Below are 20,795 nucleotides of genomic sequence, written 5' to 3' on the forward strand. Positions count from 1 at the left end.
GACATTGATGATTCAAAGAAGAGAAAATCTTAAAATTAAAAGTCCAAAACAACAGCAAATTGTAATTTATACAAGTTGATAAGTTAGAAAAAAATATAATCTATTTTCTATTTTCTCTCTTATTCAATGAATTAACGTTTACTGAGTGTTAAGTATCATCCTCACTATTAGGAATGGGAGCAGCATGGTCAAACAAAACTTGTCCTCATATAATGCGAGAGAGTGAGGTGTGTAAAAAAGAACCGAGAAGAAGAAGGATGTCTAGAAAACTGAAAATATAATTGTTGAAGCAAAAAGTATGATGAAACTGAGAATTCTTTCAGAACACGAGAAAAACCAATTCTGATGATCTAATACTCACATCCTAAAGATCACAAAGAGGGCAACAGAAAACTGATGGGAGAAAATTATTAACATAATAAGAAAGAGAAAAAATTCCAGAGCCAAAGATTCACAATTCTTCAAGTTGAGTGCCAAGCAAAATAAAATTTAAAAATTCTGCCAACTGTATACATTATCTTGACTATAGAATCTCAAAGACTCCCCCCATCAAAAAAAAAACAACAGACAAAAGAAATCAACGATTCTGAAAGAAAAAAGAATTCAAAGGAACAAGAGTAAGAATGGAAACTGCAACTCTATATTCTAGAGGCAATGGGATTTTATGCACAACAAAACTATTGATTAAGTGTATGGACATACTGAAGATATTTTTAGACAGTCAAGGTCTCATGTTTTCTAAATGAGTTACTGAAGGCTGTTACATAATAAGAGAAGAAATTAAAGCAAGAAAGAAAAGGCATGGGATTCAGAAGACAGTGAATACAGCTCAGATCAATGAAAGGAAATCACAGAGTAATAAAGGTGAAGCACAGAAAGCAACCAACACAAATGGAGTAAGATTATGGAAGGATTTTAGAAGAGATATGCAGCTGATACCACTCTAATGGAAAAAAGTGAAAAGGAACTAAGGAGTCTCTTGGTGAGGGGGAAAGAGGAGAGTGAAAAGCTGGCTTAAAATTCAACGTAAAACAAAAAAAAGAAACCTAAGATCATGGCCATAACTTCATGGCAAATATAATGGGAAAAAGTGAAAGCAGTGAAAGATTTTACTTTCTTGGGCTCCAAAATGACTGCAGATAGTGACTGCAGCCATGAGATTAAAAGATACTTGCTTCTTGGAAGGAAAGCTATGACAAACCTAGACAGCATATTAAAAAGCAGAGGCATCACTTTGCTGACAAAGGTCCATATAGTCAAAGTTCTGGTTTTTCCAGTAGTCATGTATGGATGAATGTGAGAGTTGGACCAAAAAGAAGGCTGAGCAACTGATGATTTGGAATTCTGATGCTGGAGAAACCTCTGGAGAGTTCCTTGGACTGCAAGAAGATCAAACTAGTCAATCCTAAAGGAAATCAACCCTGAATATTTGCTAGACTAATGCTGCAGCTGAATTTCCAACACTTTGACCACCTAATACAAAGAGCCAACTCCTTGAAAAAGATCCGGATGCTGGGAAAGATAGAAGGCAAAAGGAGAAGAGGGCAGGAGAGGATGAGATGGTTAGATAGCGTCACCGACTCAATGGACATAAATTTGAGCAAGCTCCAGGAGATAGTGAAGGACAGGGGAGCCTGGCATGCTGCAGTTTATGGGGTCACAAACAGTTGGACACTACTTAGCAACTAAATAACAACAACCAAAGTGAAACCTGGAAAGCAACCAAAAATACAAATGGAGTAGGATGATGGAAGGGTTTTAGAAGATATTCTGGGGTAAAACCTAGGGAGTCACAGACTAAGGTACATAAAATGTTTAGTAGAGAGGACTAAATCCTTTGAGGATGTAAAACTCAGAAAGCAATGAAAAAGAAAACTTTGGGAGATAAACATCTGTACAAGAAATTCACAATCCCAAAATGTATCAAGCTAAACAATAGCACAATTATAAGCAAATGATGAAGCATAAGCTTTAAAAATAATAACATTATAATTTGTGCAGCCAATAAAGCCTGGTATCAGACCTATGGATAAATTAATCCAATCTGGCACACTACTTGGTGAAAAATTTTGTAATATCTACATGATTACATGACTGATCACTTCTTTCACATTTAGATTTGAAATATATGGGATGAGGGTAGAATTCTTGATTGCGGCTGTGAAACAACTTTTCATGATGTAGAAGTAAAGACTTAACAGCAAAAGTAGAGGAGATGAAAGGGGAAAAGGACACCTTGCTTGTCATCTTGTCAGTGGAGGCATTAAGTCTCAATTGTCTATGGTCAACAGAACAATAAACAGAGGTTTAAGTATGTTGGATATTTCAGATGAAGCCAATAGTAACAGTAAGGCCAATTGTATTTGAGTATTTGGGAGAGAAAAAGACAGGTAGATGAAGTCTAGTTTAATTGTCAGATTCACTGTAAAATAAACCTGAAGTAATGTCTGAAATTTATAAAGAAAGATATTGAAACATTAAAGATAAGAAAGATATTAACAAAAATCTATACCCCAAATAATAATAACTAAGATAGAGAGGCAGCCTTGAGAACTAAAAATAGAAACCCCCCCAAATGGTCCCTATAAGGAAGAAAATGAGCACGAGGCAGGAAAACACTGCTTTTCATCATAAATCCTGGAGGTGTACTATTTAATCCTTATACTGGCTGTTTCCCTTATAACAAACATTAAAAAACAGAAGTATTACCACATTGCTCTCAATTTCTACTAATGTCATCCAGTATGGTTTTTTCTATACAAAGATGAAAGAAACCACTTTCAAAATACACAATAGTCTTTATCATTTTGACATAAGGAAATGTTAGTTGCTCCTAAAAATCCAACCAATTATTATCTTTTCTAAAAATTGCATTGCCTGTGTTTTATGTTCTTGGATGTCAATGCTGCTATTTGAAAGATTACATAAGGTAGTTTGGCTGATGCTAATGAGCAATTACTTCAGTTCCAAAAGCAAGGAGAGGACATGTACAAACATACCTAGCACCCTAAAGTGTACCCTATTCCCTATAATTTACATATTACATTGATTGGAGTTTTGTTTTCCGTGAGTGGCTCAATGTAATAAACTCATACATTTAAAAAGCTCTTGCCATTCCCTTGGCAAATGTGAAAGCACTTGGAGAAATTGAAGGCTTTTCAGAAGCTACTACTGCAGTGGCACAATGATTGTGACACCCACCTGAGCTATTACTATTTCTTTTCATTGGGTGATAATTCAGAATTTTCTGCTGGCCCCTTTTTGGCATCATAAGGTACCCTTTTCATTAGTCATATTAAAGAAATTAGAAAATGCAGCCCCATTAAGAGGCTACTTCCCTGTCTAAAATCAAGCCAATGAAATCACATATTGGCCGGGTCTTCATGAGTCCAAAAATCAAGTTTTAAAGAAAGGGTTTGTGCCTGAGTTTATACTGTGCGATATTGTGACAGTTTTCTTTTCACCTAAAGTGCTTTGTGAATATTGTTCTGCTGGGCATTGAAAGTCAATAAAACACAGCCTTTCCTGCCCCACAGTGGGGGCTCAATAAACGCTGGTTGAATTCAAAGCTTAGGCCTCTCAATCTGTTGGGAATGTTGCATAAAAGCGTAAACACTTTGAAAAGTGGCTGTGGCCTTGCCAAACCCCTCCTAGGTATCAGGAAGCACGCTTGTAAGACCCAAACTACCATGTACAGCTTTCCTGAACCTCAGTAATGGAGGTCTTTACTCAACATATGCAAAAGAATATATTAAATATATATTATTTGAATATATATTTAATATAATTTGGGAAAACACACTCCAGGACACATTTAAAGGCATTATCCCTTTTTTCTAAATAATTCTTCTCTAGAAAGAGTTAAGTCATTTTACTTGGAGAAATTAACCATTTCAGTGTTAATCATTGATTTATTTTGTGTGATTTTTCACAGCCAATCAAAAACATTGTTTTCATTTTTTCGCCTAAGTCTTTGCCTTAAATATGCTAAGAAAACGGACTTAACATACTAAATTTGACTGGGTCGATATCTTTAAAAATTGGTTTAATGCTTTCTATTCAGTTAAAAAAAAAAAGTCTCAGAAGCCTTACAAAAAATTCACAGTTAAAACTGAAACAAGCCCAAGAAGTGAGTGCATTTGCATAACTTGATCTGTATTTGGAAGAAAATTCCACTGAAGACAACAATGGAAGCTTATCAAATTGGAATTTCACATAGATTTTCCATAGCCTTACTAATGAATTCTGACTCATTGGTCAACTATGGTGAAAATGCAATGGAGCTTTAAGATAGGAAATGTACCATCGGAGTGTGTTCAGTGGTTCCATTACATCAGTATGAAAACTGCATCAGGCATCCAGTTTCTCTGCTGTTTTCTGAGACCAATTCTAGAGCACTATGGTTTTTAATTCTTTAGCATTTTGATTGGGGCCAGACCATGCCACTGAATTAAAGCCCGTTTTATTTTGCTACAGTCATGAAAAATTTGGAGTTTGTCAGACTGTAATTGTTTGGGCTGCTTATCTGGGTTTATATTTTGTCATGATAGCAGGTAACATGCTACTGATTTTTTTCTAAGAAAATGATAATCCATGGGATAAATTCTAAGGTAGAACTGGAGGTACTGCAATATGATGATGTGAAGTTGAATCTGTAGAAGACCAAATGCTGTCCACTGAAAAAGACATTTCAGAGAGTAAAAGTCTGAGCTTAAGACTGATTTAAAGCAGGTGCTAGTTCTACTTCCAAATGCTTATGTTAAAGAATTTTCCACTCTATTAGTGATAGGTATGTTCATGCTTCACAAAATTTAACCTTTCACAATTGGTTCAAAATGCTAGATGATTTTTGTGATATGTTCACCTATTTTAAAAAGAGACTGAAGTTAATAGGTCAGATGGCTATTGTAAACTACTGAAATAATTCTCATCCCAAGTAGTGCCGAAAATACTATCTGCTTTGCCCTGTTCCTGAGAAATATTTGTATCATAAATCACTTTTTGACTTCTATAAGGATGTCTTTCCACTTCATTCTCAAAGTTTATTTTAGTACTTTATTTTAGCCTATTTTCAAATTCTTTCTTGTATTTAATTTTCAAAATGTGTCCATTGGTTAGAAAATCTGAAAACCAGGGAGAATAATGGACTTGATTAATATATTTTTTTCTTAGGAAAATAATACATTTGCCTCTGTGATCTATAAGGTGATTTCCAGTCATAAAAATCTACATCACTGGTTTTGTCTGTCCATCCATCCTTTCATCTATCTGGTAACAACAAGAGTAATGAATGATAATAATATTAGTGATAGCAGAGGACATTTTTTGAATACTTATATTCCAGAAGCACTGTTAAATACTTTAAATGGATTATCTCATTTGTTTAAGAGTCTTCTCCGTGATGGGTATAAGTATCCCCAGTTAAAAGAAGAGGCTCTGAGATAACATCTCTGAGGCTCAGAGATAACAACTTGCTCAACATCAATATTAGTGAGTGGTAGACTAGAAGTCTGAGTCCCAATTACAGTATCATGCCAGAGGGTTCTTCTATTCTGGTGTTGGAATGGTGGAAGATATTTTATATACTTTACACATATTTGCAAAATATCTGCTTATTTCAATTTAGATTGAGTTCTGGGTCCTCCAGTTTTCAAACCTGTAAGTTTTCACGACACTAGTTTATCTTAGACTTTCTTCCTAGCCCTACTTCAGACTATGACTAGGTGATCAGATAACTTATTATACAATTCAACACATGTTTACCTGTGGCGGATTCATTTTGATATTTGGCAAAACTAATACAATTATGTAAAGTTTAAAAATAAAATAAAATTTTTAAAAAAAGGAAAAAAAAAAAGACTCAATTGAGAATGAGAAGGGATGCTGTTAGTAAATATTCTGGAGCAATAGGTACATCGAAGATTATTCCAGCATGTGGGGTCATTCTAATGGGCCACTGGGATGTTTCTTCTTGGCTCCCAGATCCTCTGAGGGCAAAACCTGGTATTTTTTCAATGATCTTATGATACAACCTTTATTTTCTCAGGATTAGTTTTCTGGAGAGCTATTTTTCCTTCTGTCATAGAGCAGAACATTTAATAAGCAACCTAAGAAGAATAAAATCTCCTAAAACTCCTTTATAGCCAACTAACTACTGACAGAGAGGCACATTCATTTATCACTGTTACAGTAAAAGTATAAAATATTCTATACCTTTAATAAGTCCTTTTTCTTGCAGAGTTTTCAGGGAAGGTCTTCGGGTAATAAACTTCTTTAATCTGCTTTTAACTCGGTTTTTGTCGCTTGTATCAGAAGCACTATGATGCAGTCTGAACACTGGAGATTAAAAAAAAAAAGTCAGAGGCTTTCAGTAAATTTTTCCTTTATGATTATTACTTTATGCAAATATGAATAGAAAACTGCTAGTTATGGGATGACTACCTGAATTCATAGCTCAGGCCCTTCTGTTTAGACAGGGCACAGGAGTAAAAATTTGCCCATGTAAAAATATTAGCTCTGTTGCTACATGATCATGTAATGAACATGTGGTTAGGTCCATATTTTCACAATTTATTTTCACATTAACTTCCTCATAGTTAACATGATAACTTATTTGGATAGCTCCACCTGTGTATGTGTGTGTGTTTAGTCAGTCGTGTCCAACTCTTTGCAACCCTGTGGACTGTAGCCCACCAGGCTCCTCTGTCCCTGGGATTCTCCAGGCAAGAATACTGGAGTGGGTTGCCATTTCCTCCCCCAGGGGATGTTCCTGATCCGGGGACTGAACCTGCATCTCCTATGTTTCCTGTGATGCAGGTAGATTCCTTAATGCTGAGCCACCGGGGGAAGCCCTCTACCAAACTGTATCTGTACACAAAATTATAGAAAAGTTCATCTAACTTGCAGAGAAAAAAGCTCTTGTTAATTTCAATTAAAAGCAATGACAAACCTAGAGAGCATATTAAAAAGCACAGACATTACTTTGCTGACAAAGATCCGTCTAGTCAAAGTTATGGTTTTCCCAATAGTCATGTATGGATGTGAGAGTTGGACTATAAAGTAAGCTGAGCACTGAAGAATCTATGCTTTTGAATTGTGGTGTTGGAGAAGACTCTTGAGAGTCCTTTGGACTGCAAGGAGATCAAACCAATCAATCTTAAAGGAAATCAATCCTGAATATTCATTGGAAGGACTGATGCTAAAGCTGAAATTCCAATATTTTGGCCACCTGATGTGAAGAACTGACTCATTGGAAAAGACCCTGATGCTGGGAAAGATTGAAGGCAGGAGGAGAAGGGGACAATAGAGGATGAGATGGTTGGATGGCATCACCGACTCAATGGACATGAGTTTGAGTCAACTCCAGGAGTTGGTGATGGACAGGGAAGCCTGCTGTGCTGCAGTCCATGGGGTCGCAGAGTCAGACATGACTGAGTGACTGAATGAACTGAATTGAACAGTAGGAAATTTAGGCATTTTCAAAGGTCCTGCATACCTAATGATTTTTTCAAGCTTCTTTATCAAGTTAAGAAAGCAGATATTTTTAAGATTTCAGATTCCCCTGGCCATCCAGTGGCTAAGACTCTGAGCTCCCAGTGCCGGGGTCCAGAGTTTGATCCCTGGTCAGGAAACCGGATGCAGTTAAGAGTTCGAATGCTGCAACTAAAGGACTTTTCATGCCACAATGAAGGTCAAAGGTCCCTTGTGCCCCACTAAGATCTGGCACAGCTAAGTTAATTCATCAATTTTTTAAAAAGAATGTAGATACATCTTTCTCTTCTTATTTGTGTGAAATTACCACTAGGTGAAATTCTGTAACTCATATTGACTCAAACTTTTGCCGTGTCTTCATCAGTCCCCCATCTCAGTTTTACTAGCCTCACTGTTATCAGGAAAGTTAGGTGTGTATCTATTAATGATTCATTTACTAAACACATGTTTGCTGAATGCCTACTGATTATCATATCCTATGCTAAAGGATATGGATTCAATGATGAACATAACATTTAAGGTCTGTACCTTCATTAGCACGGAGCCTAAACACTTTCAAGTTATCTTATTATTAATGACATTATTAACAGGGGTTCCCTTGTGGCTCAGCTGGTAAAGAATCTGCCTGCAGTGTGGGAGACCTGGGTTTGATCCCTGGGTTGGGAAGATCACCTAGAGAAGGGAAAGGCTACCCACTCCAGCAGTCTGGCCTGGAAAATTCCATGGACTGTATAGTCCACGGGGTGGCAAAGAGTCAGACACAACTGAGCAACTTTCACTTTCACTATTAATAATGATTCTTATCATTAATCGTTGTGCTGGAGAAGACTCTTGAGAGCCCCTTGGACTGCAAGGAGGTCAAACAAGTCAATCCTAAAGGACATCAACCCTGAATATTCATTGGGAAGACTATTGCTGAAGTTGAAGCTCCAATACTTTGACCATCTGGTGGGAGTAGCCAATTCATTGGAAAAGACTCTGATGCTGGGAAAGATCAAAGACAAAAGGAGAAGGGGGCAGCAGAGGATGAGATGGTTAATAGCATCATGAATTCAATGGACATGGATTTGAGCAAACACCAGGAGACAGTGGAGGACAGAGGAGCTGGGCATGCTGCAGTTCATGGGGCCAAAAAGAGTCAGACACGACTTAGCAACTGAACAACAGCAACAAAACAACAAAATCATTCATAATTGGTAAAATGATAGGAATGAATTGTCTCTATGCCATGAGATACTCATCTTAACAGGGCCCTTCGTTGTCCTCACCTAATTACTGATTTCATGTGAAGATTTGGGACACCTCAGTAGGAAAATGGAGGTCTTTTCCTGTCAAATCACATTTCAGAATAAGCTGATCATTCAATATTAGAGCTTCCCAGGTGGCTCAGTAGTAACGAATCCACTTGCCAATGCAGGAGATGCAAGAGACACAAGTTTAATCCCTGGGTCAGGAAAATTCCCTGGAGTAGGAAATGGCAACCCACTTCAGTATTCTTGCCTGGAGAATTCCATGGACGGAGGAGCCTGGCAAGCGATAGTCCATGGTGTCACAAATAGTCAGACATAACTTAGTGACTAAGCATGCAGGCACATACACAATCATTCAAATGGGTTAATAAGACTATATCTAAAATGTATTGAGACCTTACTATATGCTTGAAACTCTCCTAAGCATATAATGTGATTTAACCTAATTCTACTACAGTGTAAGGAGGGATTTCATGTACTTTTATAAACACTGTTCACTAATGTGTCCCTAATACTGCAACATTGTTCATCACATAGTAAAGGTTTAATCAATATTTTCTGAATCAAATCACAAAATGATCTTTTGAAGTATTGGAAAGAGGAGCCTGGCATGCTGCAGTCCATGGTGCCAGAGTCGGACATGAATTTAGAGAGTGAACAACAAACAAAACTAATTCTACTCATTTTAAATGATGAAGAAGCTAAATTAAAGAGGTTAAGTAACTTGTTCAAAGTCAAGTTGGGATATGGGATCAGTCTAATAAGATCTTTATCTGGTATTCTAATATATTGGAGTATTTTATTTTGGGGGGCTCCAAAATCACTGCAGATGGTGACTGCAGCCATGAAATTAAAAGACACTTACTCCTTGGAAGGAAAGGTATGACCAACCTAGACAGCACATTAAAAAGCAGAGACATTACTTTGTCAACAAAGGCCTGTCTAGTCAAAACTATGGTTTTTCTAGTAGCCATGTATGGATGTGAGAGTTGGACTATAAAGAACGCTGAGCACTGAAAAATTGATGCTTTTCAACCGTGGTGTTGGAGAAGACTCTTGAAAGTCCCTTGGACTGCAAGAAGATCAAACCAGTCAATCCTAAAGGAAATCAGTCCTGAATATTCATTGGAAGGACTGATGCTAAAGCTGAAACTCCAGTACTTTGACCACCTGATGTGAAGAGCTGACTCATTGGAAAAGACCCTGATGCTGGGAAAGATTGAAGGCAGGAGGAGAAGGGGACGATAGAGGATGAGATGTTTGGATGGCATCACCGACTCAATGGACATGAGTTTGAATCTACTCCGGGAGTTGGTCATGGACAGGGAAGCCTGGTGTGCTGTAGTCCATGGGGTTGCAAAGAGTTGGACACGACTGAGTGACTGAACTGAACTAACAGTGAAAAATGGAAGGTGAAGGAAAACGAAAGTATCAGGAGCTCACTTAGTCTTTTAAAATAGAATGGTTTTAATCAATTAAAAAATTTTATGTTGCTATTGGGTGCAAAACAGTTTACTAAGTGATAACTGTAGGGGAGCTACACTTGAGCCATTCTATCCCCTCCTGAGGGACTCAGAATAAAAAGAGAGAGATTTAGGAGGGAACTGGAGCTGGGAGAAAATAAATTGCTTGAATTAAAGGATCTGAAGTCAAATTTTCCTAGTGGGATCTCAAAGGAACCCATGAAAGTGCCTAAGGGAGAGTGTCTGCTTTAAAGAGTCTGCCAGGCCTAGTGTGAGAAGCTTTCTTGTAACTGGTCAAATAAGGACATTTTTGCAACCTCCTTCCTTTAGCTTTGACCACAAGGTAGTTACAAACTTTTGTTAGCAAAATGGGGAGTTAGGGTGAAATGCAAGGCTAAGGAAAAGAGAGGAAGACATCTTGTCCTCCTCCTAGCTAAGTATAGAGTGGAGCTTTAATTTTAAATTAAGTGAAAAATTTAAATTATCACATGGGATTATACACTATTACATACTAAGTTAAGACAGTACTTGCCACTTAAAAGATCATAATATCTTCTATTACCTCAAAGGAAGGTTCTCAGCTTTGGCACTACTGGTATATTAGGTCAGACAACTCCTTTTTTCAGGGGGCTGTCTGTGCAGAGTAAGGGTGTGGAGAAGCCTCCTTGGTCTCTACCCACAATATGCTAGTAGCATCCTCTCCTAAACTGTGGCAATCAAAAATGTCTCTAGACATTTTCCAATGTCTCCTGCGGGGAGAGGGAGGAGACATATTCCCTGTTGAGAATCATTCCCAACTGAAGGGAAAATTTTCATTGATTGGTGGTGGAAGGGCTACTCATGGACTGACAAAATGTAAAGGAACTGTGAAAAGTGAAAAAAGTCTTATTTTAATAATAAATCTCTCTATAAGCAGCATATATTATCTCTATGGACTTCCCTGGTGGCTCAGACAGTAAAGAATCCACCTGCTAATTCAGGAGACCTGAGTTTGATCCCTGAGTCAGGAAGATTCCCCGGAGAAGGGAATGGCAACCCACTCGAATATTCTTGCCTGAAAAACGCTATAGACAGAGGAGCTTGGTGGCCCACAGTCCATGGGGTCACAAAAAGTTGTGTCCAACTCTTTGTGTCACACACAAGAGCGAATAACAGTTTATTACATATACACATATACTTAACATATATATCTGATGTCTCATCTATTACATTTTGTGTGTGTATGTGTATCTTAACTTGAAATGGCCTGAGGAGCAGTGCTTTAGAGCTGCACTGTCCAATTCAGTAGTCACTAGTCACTCTGGGCTATTGACTACTTACAATGCTGCTTTTGCTATAGGTTGAAATAATAATGTTTGGGTATTTTTGTTAAACTATATTATTAAAACTTATTTCTTGTTTCTTAAAAAATGTGGCTATGAGAAGATTTTAAATTAGGTTCAAATGTTCCTGGACAGTGCTGCTAGATGCTTAAAAAAATATACAAACTGGCCACATGCATGCATGGTAGTGTTGGATTTAACTGCTGTGGATAAAAATGCATATGGTCTCTACAGTAATAATACAGTATGGTGAGGAGTATGAAGTACAAGAGACTAAGGGATCTTAGTGGAGGAATTGACCTCAGGTCATTCTGGAGAAATACCAAGAGCCATTAGAACCCATGCTAGCCACAACTGCTCTTATAGGATCGTGAATATCAGGTATTAACTGACTCAAAATTTTATGACTGGATGAGTCATTTTGAGCATCTTAATATGCTGTGCTTACATTCTAGCCTATCAACTTTCATTTGGGTCTGGTCATGTATAATCTGCTCCAACTGACAGTTGTTAACAAAGGCCCAAGGGCCTCGGTTCTAGTACTGGGGGCTAAATGAACGAGAATCCTTCAGGAGAAACCTACCTCAGTAATTTGGGTCTCAAAGTCTGCTTTTGAAATGATATGGAACAAACAATCTAAATTTTCACAGGTTACCAAAGGTATATTTTCTATTTCTAGTCGCATGTCAAAATCCCGTCATTTTCCATGACAGGCTGCCAGGAAATTCAGAGCCAATGACGGTATTTTTTTCTGCCATTTAGGGACTAGTAAAAATGATATGATTAAAAAGTACTTTGCAAATTAAAACACATATACACATGAAAGTAATTATATAGTAAGTTATATATTTTTGGAAACAGGTACTCTGGTGATAGTACTCTTAATTAGATGTGTATATATGTGCATATATACGTAATATATATATATATATATATTGTTTTCAATACCACCATCTGGCTCCACATGTGTGAAATGTGTGTAAGGTACACTGTTTTTACAAGAAAAATGCAAGTATACTTTAAGATGCTTTAGCTTGTTTCCTTCTCATACATTCTGAGAAACTAGCAGTCTTGGATATGATTACACAGTTTTTAACACAGCCAAACTACCCAGGGTTGCCTCTAATGATGACTTTCCTGGAGACAGACTAGAGCGTCAACTTCCATTTCCTGATGCCATAAATAATCGTCCTTAGATGACAAGTCAAATTGCCAGGCCTCTGCCATCATTCATTCTGCTCATTTTGTTCTAAGAAGAGTTATGCAAAAGTTAAAGTCAATAGATGACTATAATATATGGCATAGTTTTTAATTAACCAAATAACTTTAAAGCACTGTAAATACAAACCAAAAATGTAAAAAAAGCACACGGTTATAAAGCAAAGTCCATCACTGGACCCCTGTAAACAGCAGAAAAAGTCTTTGAATATTGCGGTTTACAAATCTGATTTTAACAGCCAAACTTACAAAACAGTTTACGCTTTTCTGTTGTCAAGGGAGAAAAACTTGCCAAATTGTTCATTTTAAGTAAATACAACATAACCAATTAAGGAAAGCAAAATTTAAACACATGCCTATGGTAATCAGGACATAGTTTGCTTCTGATTTCACTACTGATTTTAACAGAACAGAGTTCCTTCCACTTTCCCACAGCACCCAAGTGACCCCACACATACTTTTAGAAACTTGTAATCACACAGTACAAATAAAAGGACACTTTACTGGAAAATACACAGTGTGGTACAATAATCCATCATTTATGAAAAATAGAATTCAGCCTTTTCCTTTTCCTCAGAGATTCAACTACTTTTTGAGGGTGAAGCGTATTGTAATTTAAAGATTTATGTTAAGCCAATGAGCAGTTTTTTTCCGTTCCCATTTAAAATTTTTATTCAAAAACTGAAAAATAAACCAAAAAGATATAGATTTAAATTCCAAAGAATTTAATCTGATTTACAGAGGAATCACTCTTAATTCTACATATTTTCAACTCTAAGAAAAGTTAAGTTGAATTGGATTAACTTTCCAGGTATTTTAGAATTTACTTTTATTTTTTTATTTCCTTTGTGCTTCCTGTCTCTCTCGTTTTTTTTCCCCCACCAATGTGTGATCTTTTTTTCCAAGCCCAAACAAACAGAATATTTTTCAAAGCCTAAGAATTCTGAATAACAATATGCAATTTAAGTCTCCACACTCATAGACCTAAGGCATTAGTTTTAAGCACCTTTCTTAACCAGTGGAGAGATTTAATTGCTGTTAAAGCTGCTCACACTAGAGAATAGTTAGGATCCTGAGTTTTTCAAGATGATTTCCAATAAAAATCATTACATATGATATCAATACATGGCATTATCCCAACACAAGTTTTATACCTGACGCAGCCATTATGGTGTTAAAACTACCTCTCAAGGTAGGAATGCTTACTATAAAGAATGCTTTTTGTACTATAATGGATGCCTTTTGTATATTTATTTTCCAACTTTAGTAATGGGAGGAGGAAGCAATGCAATTTGAATGATGAACATCCACTACCATGCTATTAAGTGATGGGAACCACACACAAAAAAAAAACCTCTCAAATCTTCCAGAATCCAACAATTTGGATAATGTGATCCAGAACTGTGCATTTGCCAGAATTTGTCTTGTTGTGGATCTTATTTTGAAATATCCCATTTTCCTGCCAAACTCCTGTTCTCGCGGTATTCCCATGTTACACTTACATGTTGTTAATATATTTTTTTTTCAATTTGGAAATGCTGGGAGAGCTAACATTTCAGAAATATTGCTAAAGGAAAGTAGAGTTACTACCCTTCAGAAATGCTGTTTCAAACAATTTTCTAGGGTATTTGTTGTTACTTTTTTGGTGGGGGTTTACATAATGAGCAACATAGGTGTAGATAGATAGCTGTATTAGCTGCTAGGAGTTCCCAACACATGGAGAGTCTAGTGGGATGTTCAGAGCAAAGCTGGCAGGAGTCACTTAGTACAATCATCTTATCACACTGCAGGGTTCCGAGAGGGAAATCCAGAAAAAAATGAAAAAATCAGGTTATATCAGACTCTTCACCCCCAAAGATTTCCAAACACTTCTCAAACCATCACGTGGATCACAAAACAAAACGCTGATTTTTCTCCTTTCATATTGTCCATATGATCTTGTATTTGGAATTTCCCTGTTGTACCACTTTCTAACTTACTAAAACAAGAGCACCTTACCCAAAATTGGGAAACAAAATTCACTAAATTTCTTGTCTGCCTCCTGCCTGATTCCTTCCCAGGGCACACCCTCTTATCCTAATTCATTAGGCTGTAATAAATACTGCTTGCTCTCTCCACAGTGTGGTTTTACAGCTCAAAACACTTTGCACATATCTCCCTGTGTCAGAGTGGGCAGAAAGGGTAAGTTTGGGCTTAATGTACTGTTGGTCATTTAATATATTGTTTTCTTCACAAGCTCAGTGTAAACAAAAGTCATAATTTCAACCACTTGAGAAACTAAGTTATTGAAACTTCAAGTGACTTACTTGAAACACAAATCAGGATTAAATCTGGAAATAATTGGAAGAGGGAATACACGGCATTCTAACAGCAGTGCTGTATTTTAACCACTTAATTCCCATTTAGATGTTATAGAAAAACAAAATAATCAGTTGGAAACAGAAGGGTATGATAACATTCTCTCTTTGATGATTCATATTTATGCTATCCACTCATGAGAATTCATACAATATAAATGTTTACTTTTTCGCTAAATTATCTAGTTTAAGTAGACAGATCTAACCACTTTTTTATGTTTTCAGTGTCAATAAACAGCAGGCAGTTTACTGTCATAGCCCTGTCATTTGGCCATATGGAAATACCGTTATTTTTCTAGTAATTATAATAAATTCTTCATAGTACTTTCATGTATAGGCTTAACATTTTTATTTTGCTGATCATATATCTTAGGTGTATCTAGTTTATAATGCATTGCTGTAGGGTGAGTCAGGGTGTTATATTTAAACTATTTTTATAGCATTTAGCATAGCTTTGAGTTACTTAAACAATAACTTTCAGGGTGGTTGTGATGATGATGGCAACTTCAAAACTGTACTGCAAACACTGAGCAATTTCATCACAAATATAATATTCTTTCAACTGTAAGTCTGTCTAGTTTATTTCTATAAGTGAGAGTTGCAAAAGATTTTCCATCAAAAGGTTGTGGAAATACTACAAATAAAAAAGGAAAGAAGAAAGAGAAAATATACCTAAATAAATAAACCTATGGTGTGTATAGAGATACATAATGACAGTTTTTTTCTGAAACAGAATCAGATACAGTATAAAATCTAAAGATTCAGATAATCAAATATCTTCTATTGATGAGAAATTTTATCTTGGCTTCTTATTGCTTGATATAGTGTTGATAAAACTTTGTCACTTGAAAACTATTTCAAAACTTTGATAAATTTGCCTATAAAGTTTGGGATTGCACAGCTGCCTTAGCTCAGCAGCTGATTTTGAAAGCAAAATTACTAAGAAAGAAAGGAAAAAATAGCATGGAGCATTAATCTAGACAAAGGGCACCATGAAGTAGAAACATGTTTTCCATGTTTTCTATATATTAAATACAGGAATGGGCTAGTGACATAAAATAGGCCACAGTCAAATCAAATGGGAAGAGCCTCATAGGTCAATGTGAACATCAGTCCACAAAAAGAGAACCAAAAAAAAAAACCAAAGCAATATAATTGTACGCATGGCAATTCCCCCCATAGAGGTAGCAGTATGACAAAATTCTAGGAAATTACCGCTTAGATTTCTATGGAAAAAAAAGTAAAGTTGAAAAAGGAAATAATATTCATATTTAAGAGTACTGGATAATGTCCACACTGGTTTTACATACTGACTCACGCTTAGCAGTATTTGCATTGGGTAGTGGTGGTGCTGTTTATTTGCTAAATCATGTCCAGCTCTTTTGCAATGCCATGGACTGTAGCCCACTAGGTTCCTCCATCCATGGGATTTCCCAGGCAAGAATACTGGAGCGTGTTGCCCTTTCTTTCTTCAAGGGATCTTCCTGACCCAAAGAGCAAACCCACATCTCCTGCATTGGTGGATTCTTTACCACTGAGCCACCAGGAAAGCCCATTTGCATTGAATGAGTGGCAATAAAATCTTCCCTCCTTAAGACATAAATAGAGATTGCTATCACTATGTATATTGTGTCCATGTATGTACTTGTACTTTGTGAAAAATGTGTGTAAAGATACTGTATTCTCAGCAGGTGTAGAGGGGAGAAATATATGACAACTCTGAAGATTTTTCTTTCATCTCTAAACTCTTGGTCCTCTGTGTGATCAAGAATATGCAATACTGTATCCCTAATTTTTAAAACATAAAATTTGAACCAGGGCAGAAAAATATATAGTACAGGCATTGGTAGTTTGAGAAATGTCTTAAGTCAAAGCAGTCAATATTTAAGAGGAAGTGGTGAAATAAAGTGTTTATTTAGATTGTGAGAAATGTTAAATAAATAAACATATATTTAACTTTTCTCACAATTTAAATATTATATATACAATTACATATTATAATCCATATAGTATTGATTCTTTTAAAGCAATCTCAGTTTCCACTTTGACAGGCCAATCTGATCATCCCAAAGTCACATGGATTACTGTTTTTAGAGTGTTACTAGTGTGACAAGGAAAGAATATTCTATTTCATTTAGTCCTTATAATCATTCAATGTGGTAGGTTCTCTTACTGCTCTTGACTCTGCTGCTTAGTGATCTGAGGTTCAGAGAGGTTATGCCAAGTAAGCAACAGTGGCTAACCTGGAAATCAAATATGAGCTGTCTGATTTCCGGCCCTTGGCAATGCCTCACCCGCCATGCAGCCTGCCTCTCTGTCTGGCAATGCTGTCAAAGTTCTAAGGACACAGAGAGGTGGCAGTAGCCTCCCACTGTAATCAGTTGCTTTCAACTTAAGGTCTTAAATCATATGCTTCAGGTGAACTCTGACAAAATTACTCCAGGTTGCTCAGATGGTTAAGAATCTGACTGCAATGCAGGAGACCCAGGTTTGATCCCTGGGTCAGGAAGATCCTCTGGCAAAGGGAGTGACAATCCACTGTAGCATTCTTGCCTGCAGAACTCCACAGACAAAGGAACCCGGCAGTCTACAGTCCATGGCGTCGCAAAGAGTTGGACATGACTGAGGGAATTTGACACATGTGTCACTCTAGACCTAAAAGGGAAGATGAGTTGCTTTAGGTGAGTTTAGTGAATCACAGGACAGCATCAGCGTTGATACGTGACTACTCTGTACTGCCAGTCAGAACAACCGCAGATGGCTTTTGGGCTGCAGAGAGCACGACCACCATAAACACAAATTGAACTCTTCAGCTACTGGGAAGAAGGTGAATACAAGAACCACTCACTGTGCTCCAGGTGCTGAATGCATTAAGATAAGAATGAATATAGGAATAGAGATACAGAGTACAGACTGGGGCTTCCTTTTAAGCAAAAATGCTTTAGTGACCTAATCATCTCTCTCAGTTTCTTAATTCTTGTTCTTGATTACTGTCATCACACTATATTTTTTTCAAAACAGATGGTGTAAGATTACTGGGAGAAATATCAATAACCTCAGATATGCAGATGACACCACCCTTATGGCAGAAAGTGAAGAGGAACTCAAAAGCCTCTTGATGAAAGTGAAAGAGGAGAGTGAAAAGTTGGCTTAAAGCTCAACAGAAAACGAAGATCATGGCATCTGGTCCCATCACTTCATGGGAAATAGATGGGGAAACAGTGGAAACAGTGTCAGACTTTATTTTTGTGGGCTCCAAAATCACTACAGATGGTGACTGCAGCCATGAAATTAAAAGACGCTTACTCCTTGGAAGGAAAGTTATGACCAACCTAGATAGCCTATTCAAAAGCAGAGACATTACTTTGCCAACAAAGGTCCGTCTAGTCAAGGTTATGGTTTTTCCAGTGGTCATATATGGATGTGAGAGTTGGACTGTCAAGAAAGCTGAGCGCCAAAGAATTGATGCTTTTGAACTGTGGTGTTGGAGAAGAGTCTTGAGAGTCCCTTGGACTGCAAGGAGATCAGCCCTGGGATTTCTTTGGAAGGAATGATGCTAAAGCTGAAACTCCAGTACTTTGGCCACCTCATGTGAAGAGTTGACTCATTGGAAAAGACTCTGATGCTGGGAGGGATTGGGGGCAGGAGGAGAAGGGGATGACAGAAGATGAGATGGCTGGATGGCATCACTGACTTGATGGACGTGAGTCTGAGTGAACTCCGGGAGTTGGTGATGGACCGGGAGGCCTGGCGTGCTGCGATTCATGGGGTCGCAAAGAGTCGGACACGAATGAGCGACTGAACTAAACTGAACTGAACCCTTAGCCCACTATATTATAAGCATATACATTCATGTTTATAAGCTCCTTAGCTCTTTTCTCAGCCCAATTAGGAACCTTATTCTTCTCCATCCCAATCACAGAGTCTGCTTTTATTATTTCTAGTTGCTTCATAGGAGTAAGAGTTTAGGATCAATATTTAAACATGAAAGCAGATAAGAACCACTAATATGTGGCCTCCTTTCAACATTAATGCTGTTCCTTTTCAAAAACTTTGTGTTCCAGTCTCTTTCATGCATTTTCTCTATCTCTTTTGAATACTACCAATTTCAGATTTTGAATTTCAGCTGTCACCTAACAGTGGCAGAATCTTATTTAAGCAACATAAGTTCTTTTTGCCTCTATTTTCTCATCTGTTAAATGGTACTGGCAATATCCCTACCAAGGACTGTTGCAAAAATTAAATGTCCTGATATATACAAAACATGGTAAGCATTCAATAAAAGCTAATTGTTGTGAACGGTGGTTATGATAGTTACTCTATATCATAATCATAGTTGTAATAATCAGTAAGTAAATAGAGCAGCTGGTATGAAAGTGCACTTTCACCTTCCATCCCAGTGCCTCTGATTTCTTCAACATTTACTGGGCATTTATTATGTACCTGGTATTATTAGAGTAAGTCTTTAGCTGCTTCATACATTAAATATATATTAATTTATAAGATAAATATATATTAATATATACATTTTAATTAACTGCTTTTTGGCTCTTTGTTAAAAAAATACTTCATACAACACCAAAAGTTTATCTGTGATTAATTTCTGCCAGGTAGAGTGTATTGCAAGACTTTGAACACGTGCTGAAATCATTGGGTTTTGAAGAACTATCCATTAAAGACTTTCTGAACTGTGACAATGGATATTGGCAGTGCTTGTCAGACTAAACCACTATTGATTGGTTCACATCATGTGTATAGCAAAACCAATTTCTTTCAAGTGCTTCTTCCTAACTGAAATACATTATTGCAGCCTTCCTCTCTGTTTATTATAACACCAAAGCTCATCGCATGTAACACATCCAGCAAAAAGGCTTCACAACGAACAAAGCAGCAAACTGCAACACAGAGAGAAGTGAAGGCACTTAGCAATCCAAATACTCTTGTGCTATAAGTTGCTATCCCTTTGGAAAATATTGATCTCTTGCAGAGTCTTGTTTTTTTTTTTTTTTAACAGTTCCCCTGAATATGGAAAGATCACGGACTAACAGAGCTTTGCTATTGTTTAATGATCCTGTGACTCTCACGGCTTCTATCCTTGAATGAAACTATTTTAAGTATTGTGTGTATGTTTAAGTTGTGGGAAAGAAAGTGTTGTTTATATTGGGTCATTGCTCCCCTGTCCACAAACATACACAGCTCTATACACACACACACACACACACACACACACACACACACACACACACACACACACACACACCAGGGATGTGACTTTTCCCAAGCCTTAGAATGTTTTCTCCCATGAGTGACTTAGGCCAACTCTGGTCATATGCTACACACTGTACAGTTTTATTACTAATTTGAATTTGCATTGTGCCTTTTTTCCCAAGAGGGTACATTTCTTCCTGAAACAACATTCTTATATAGCCACGAGAAGTTCTCATTATACCCCCATGAGTGGGAAGAATTCCAGATTTAGTTTTCATTTGAAATTATTATTAAATAAAATCTAAAAGTATACCTTCCCCAAGTACTGACTGTTCATACCTCATGTTTCCTGCAGTGTATGAGCAGCATTCCAGGGTCTAAAGACCCTTTAGTCCTAGTTTTTACCCTCTAAGAAGCTCAGAGTGTACTGTATGCAGATGCCTGGGGAGACAGAATATTCCTGGATTCTTGGGATAATTCTCAAAA

At 37.1% G+C, this 20,795-nt stretch overlaps 1 protein-coding gene across 2 annotated transcripts in view; it reads right to left on the reverse strand.

Annotated features, from left to right (window-relative positions):
- Positions 1-20,795, reverse strand: part of ARHGAP15 (Rho GTPase activating protein 15) — a 701,521-nt gene that overhangs the window by 284,003 nt on the left and 396,723 nt on the right. For both annotated transcript variants that reach the window (XM_061438774.1, XM_061438765.1), the window contains one exon: positions 6,214-6,336. In XM_061438774.1, the coding sequence (XP_061294758.1) occupies positions 6,214-6,336 (123 nt within the window). The remainder of the gene's footprint in view (positions 1-6,213; positions 6,337-20,795) is intronic.

This window comes from Bos javanicus, chromosome 2 (genome assembly GCF_032452875.1).
Source record: "Bos javanicus breed banteng chromosome 2, ARS-OSU_banteng_1.0, whole genome shotgun sequence".
Classification (NCBI taxonomy): domain Eukaryota; kingdom Metazoa; phylum Chordata; class Mammalia; order Artiodactyla; family Bovidae; genus Bos; species Bos javanicus.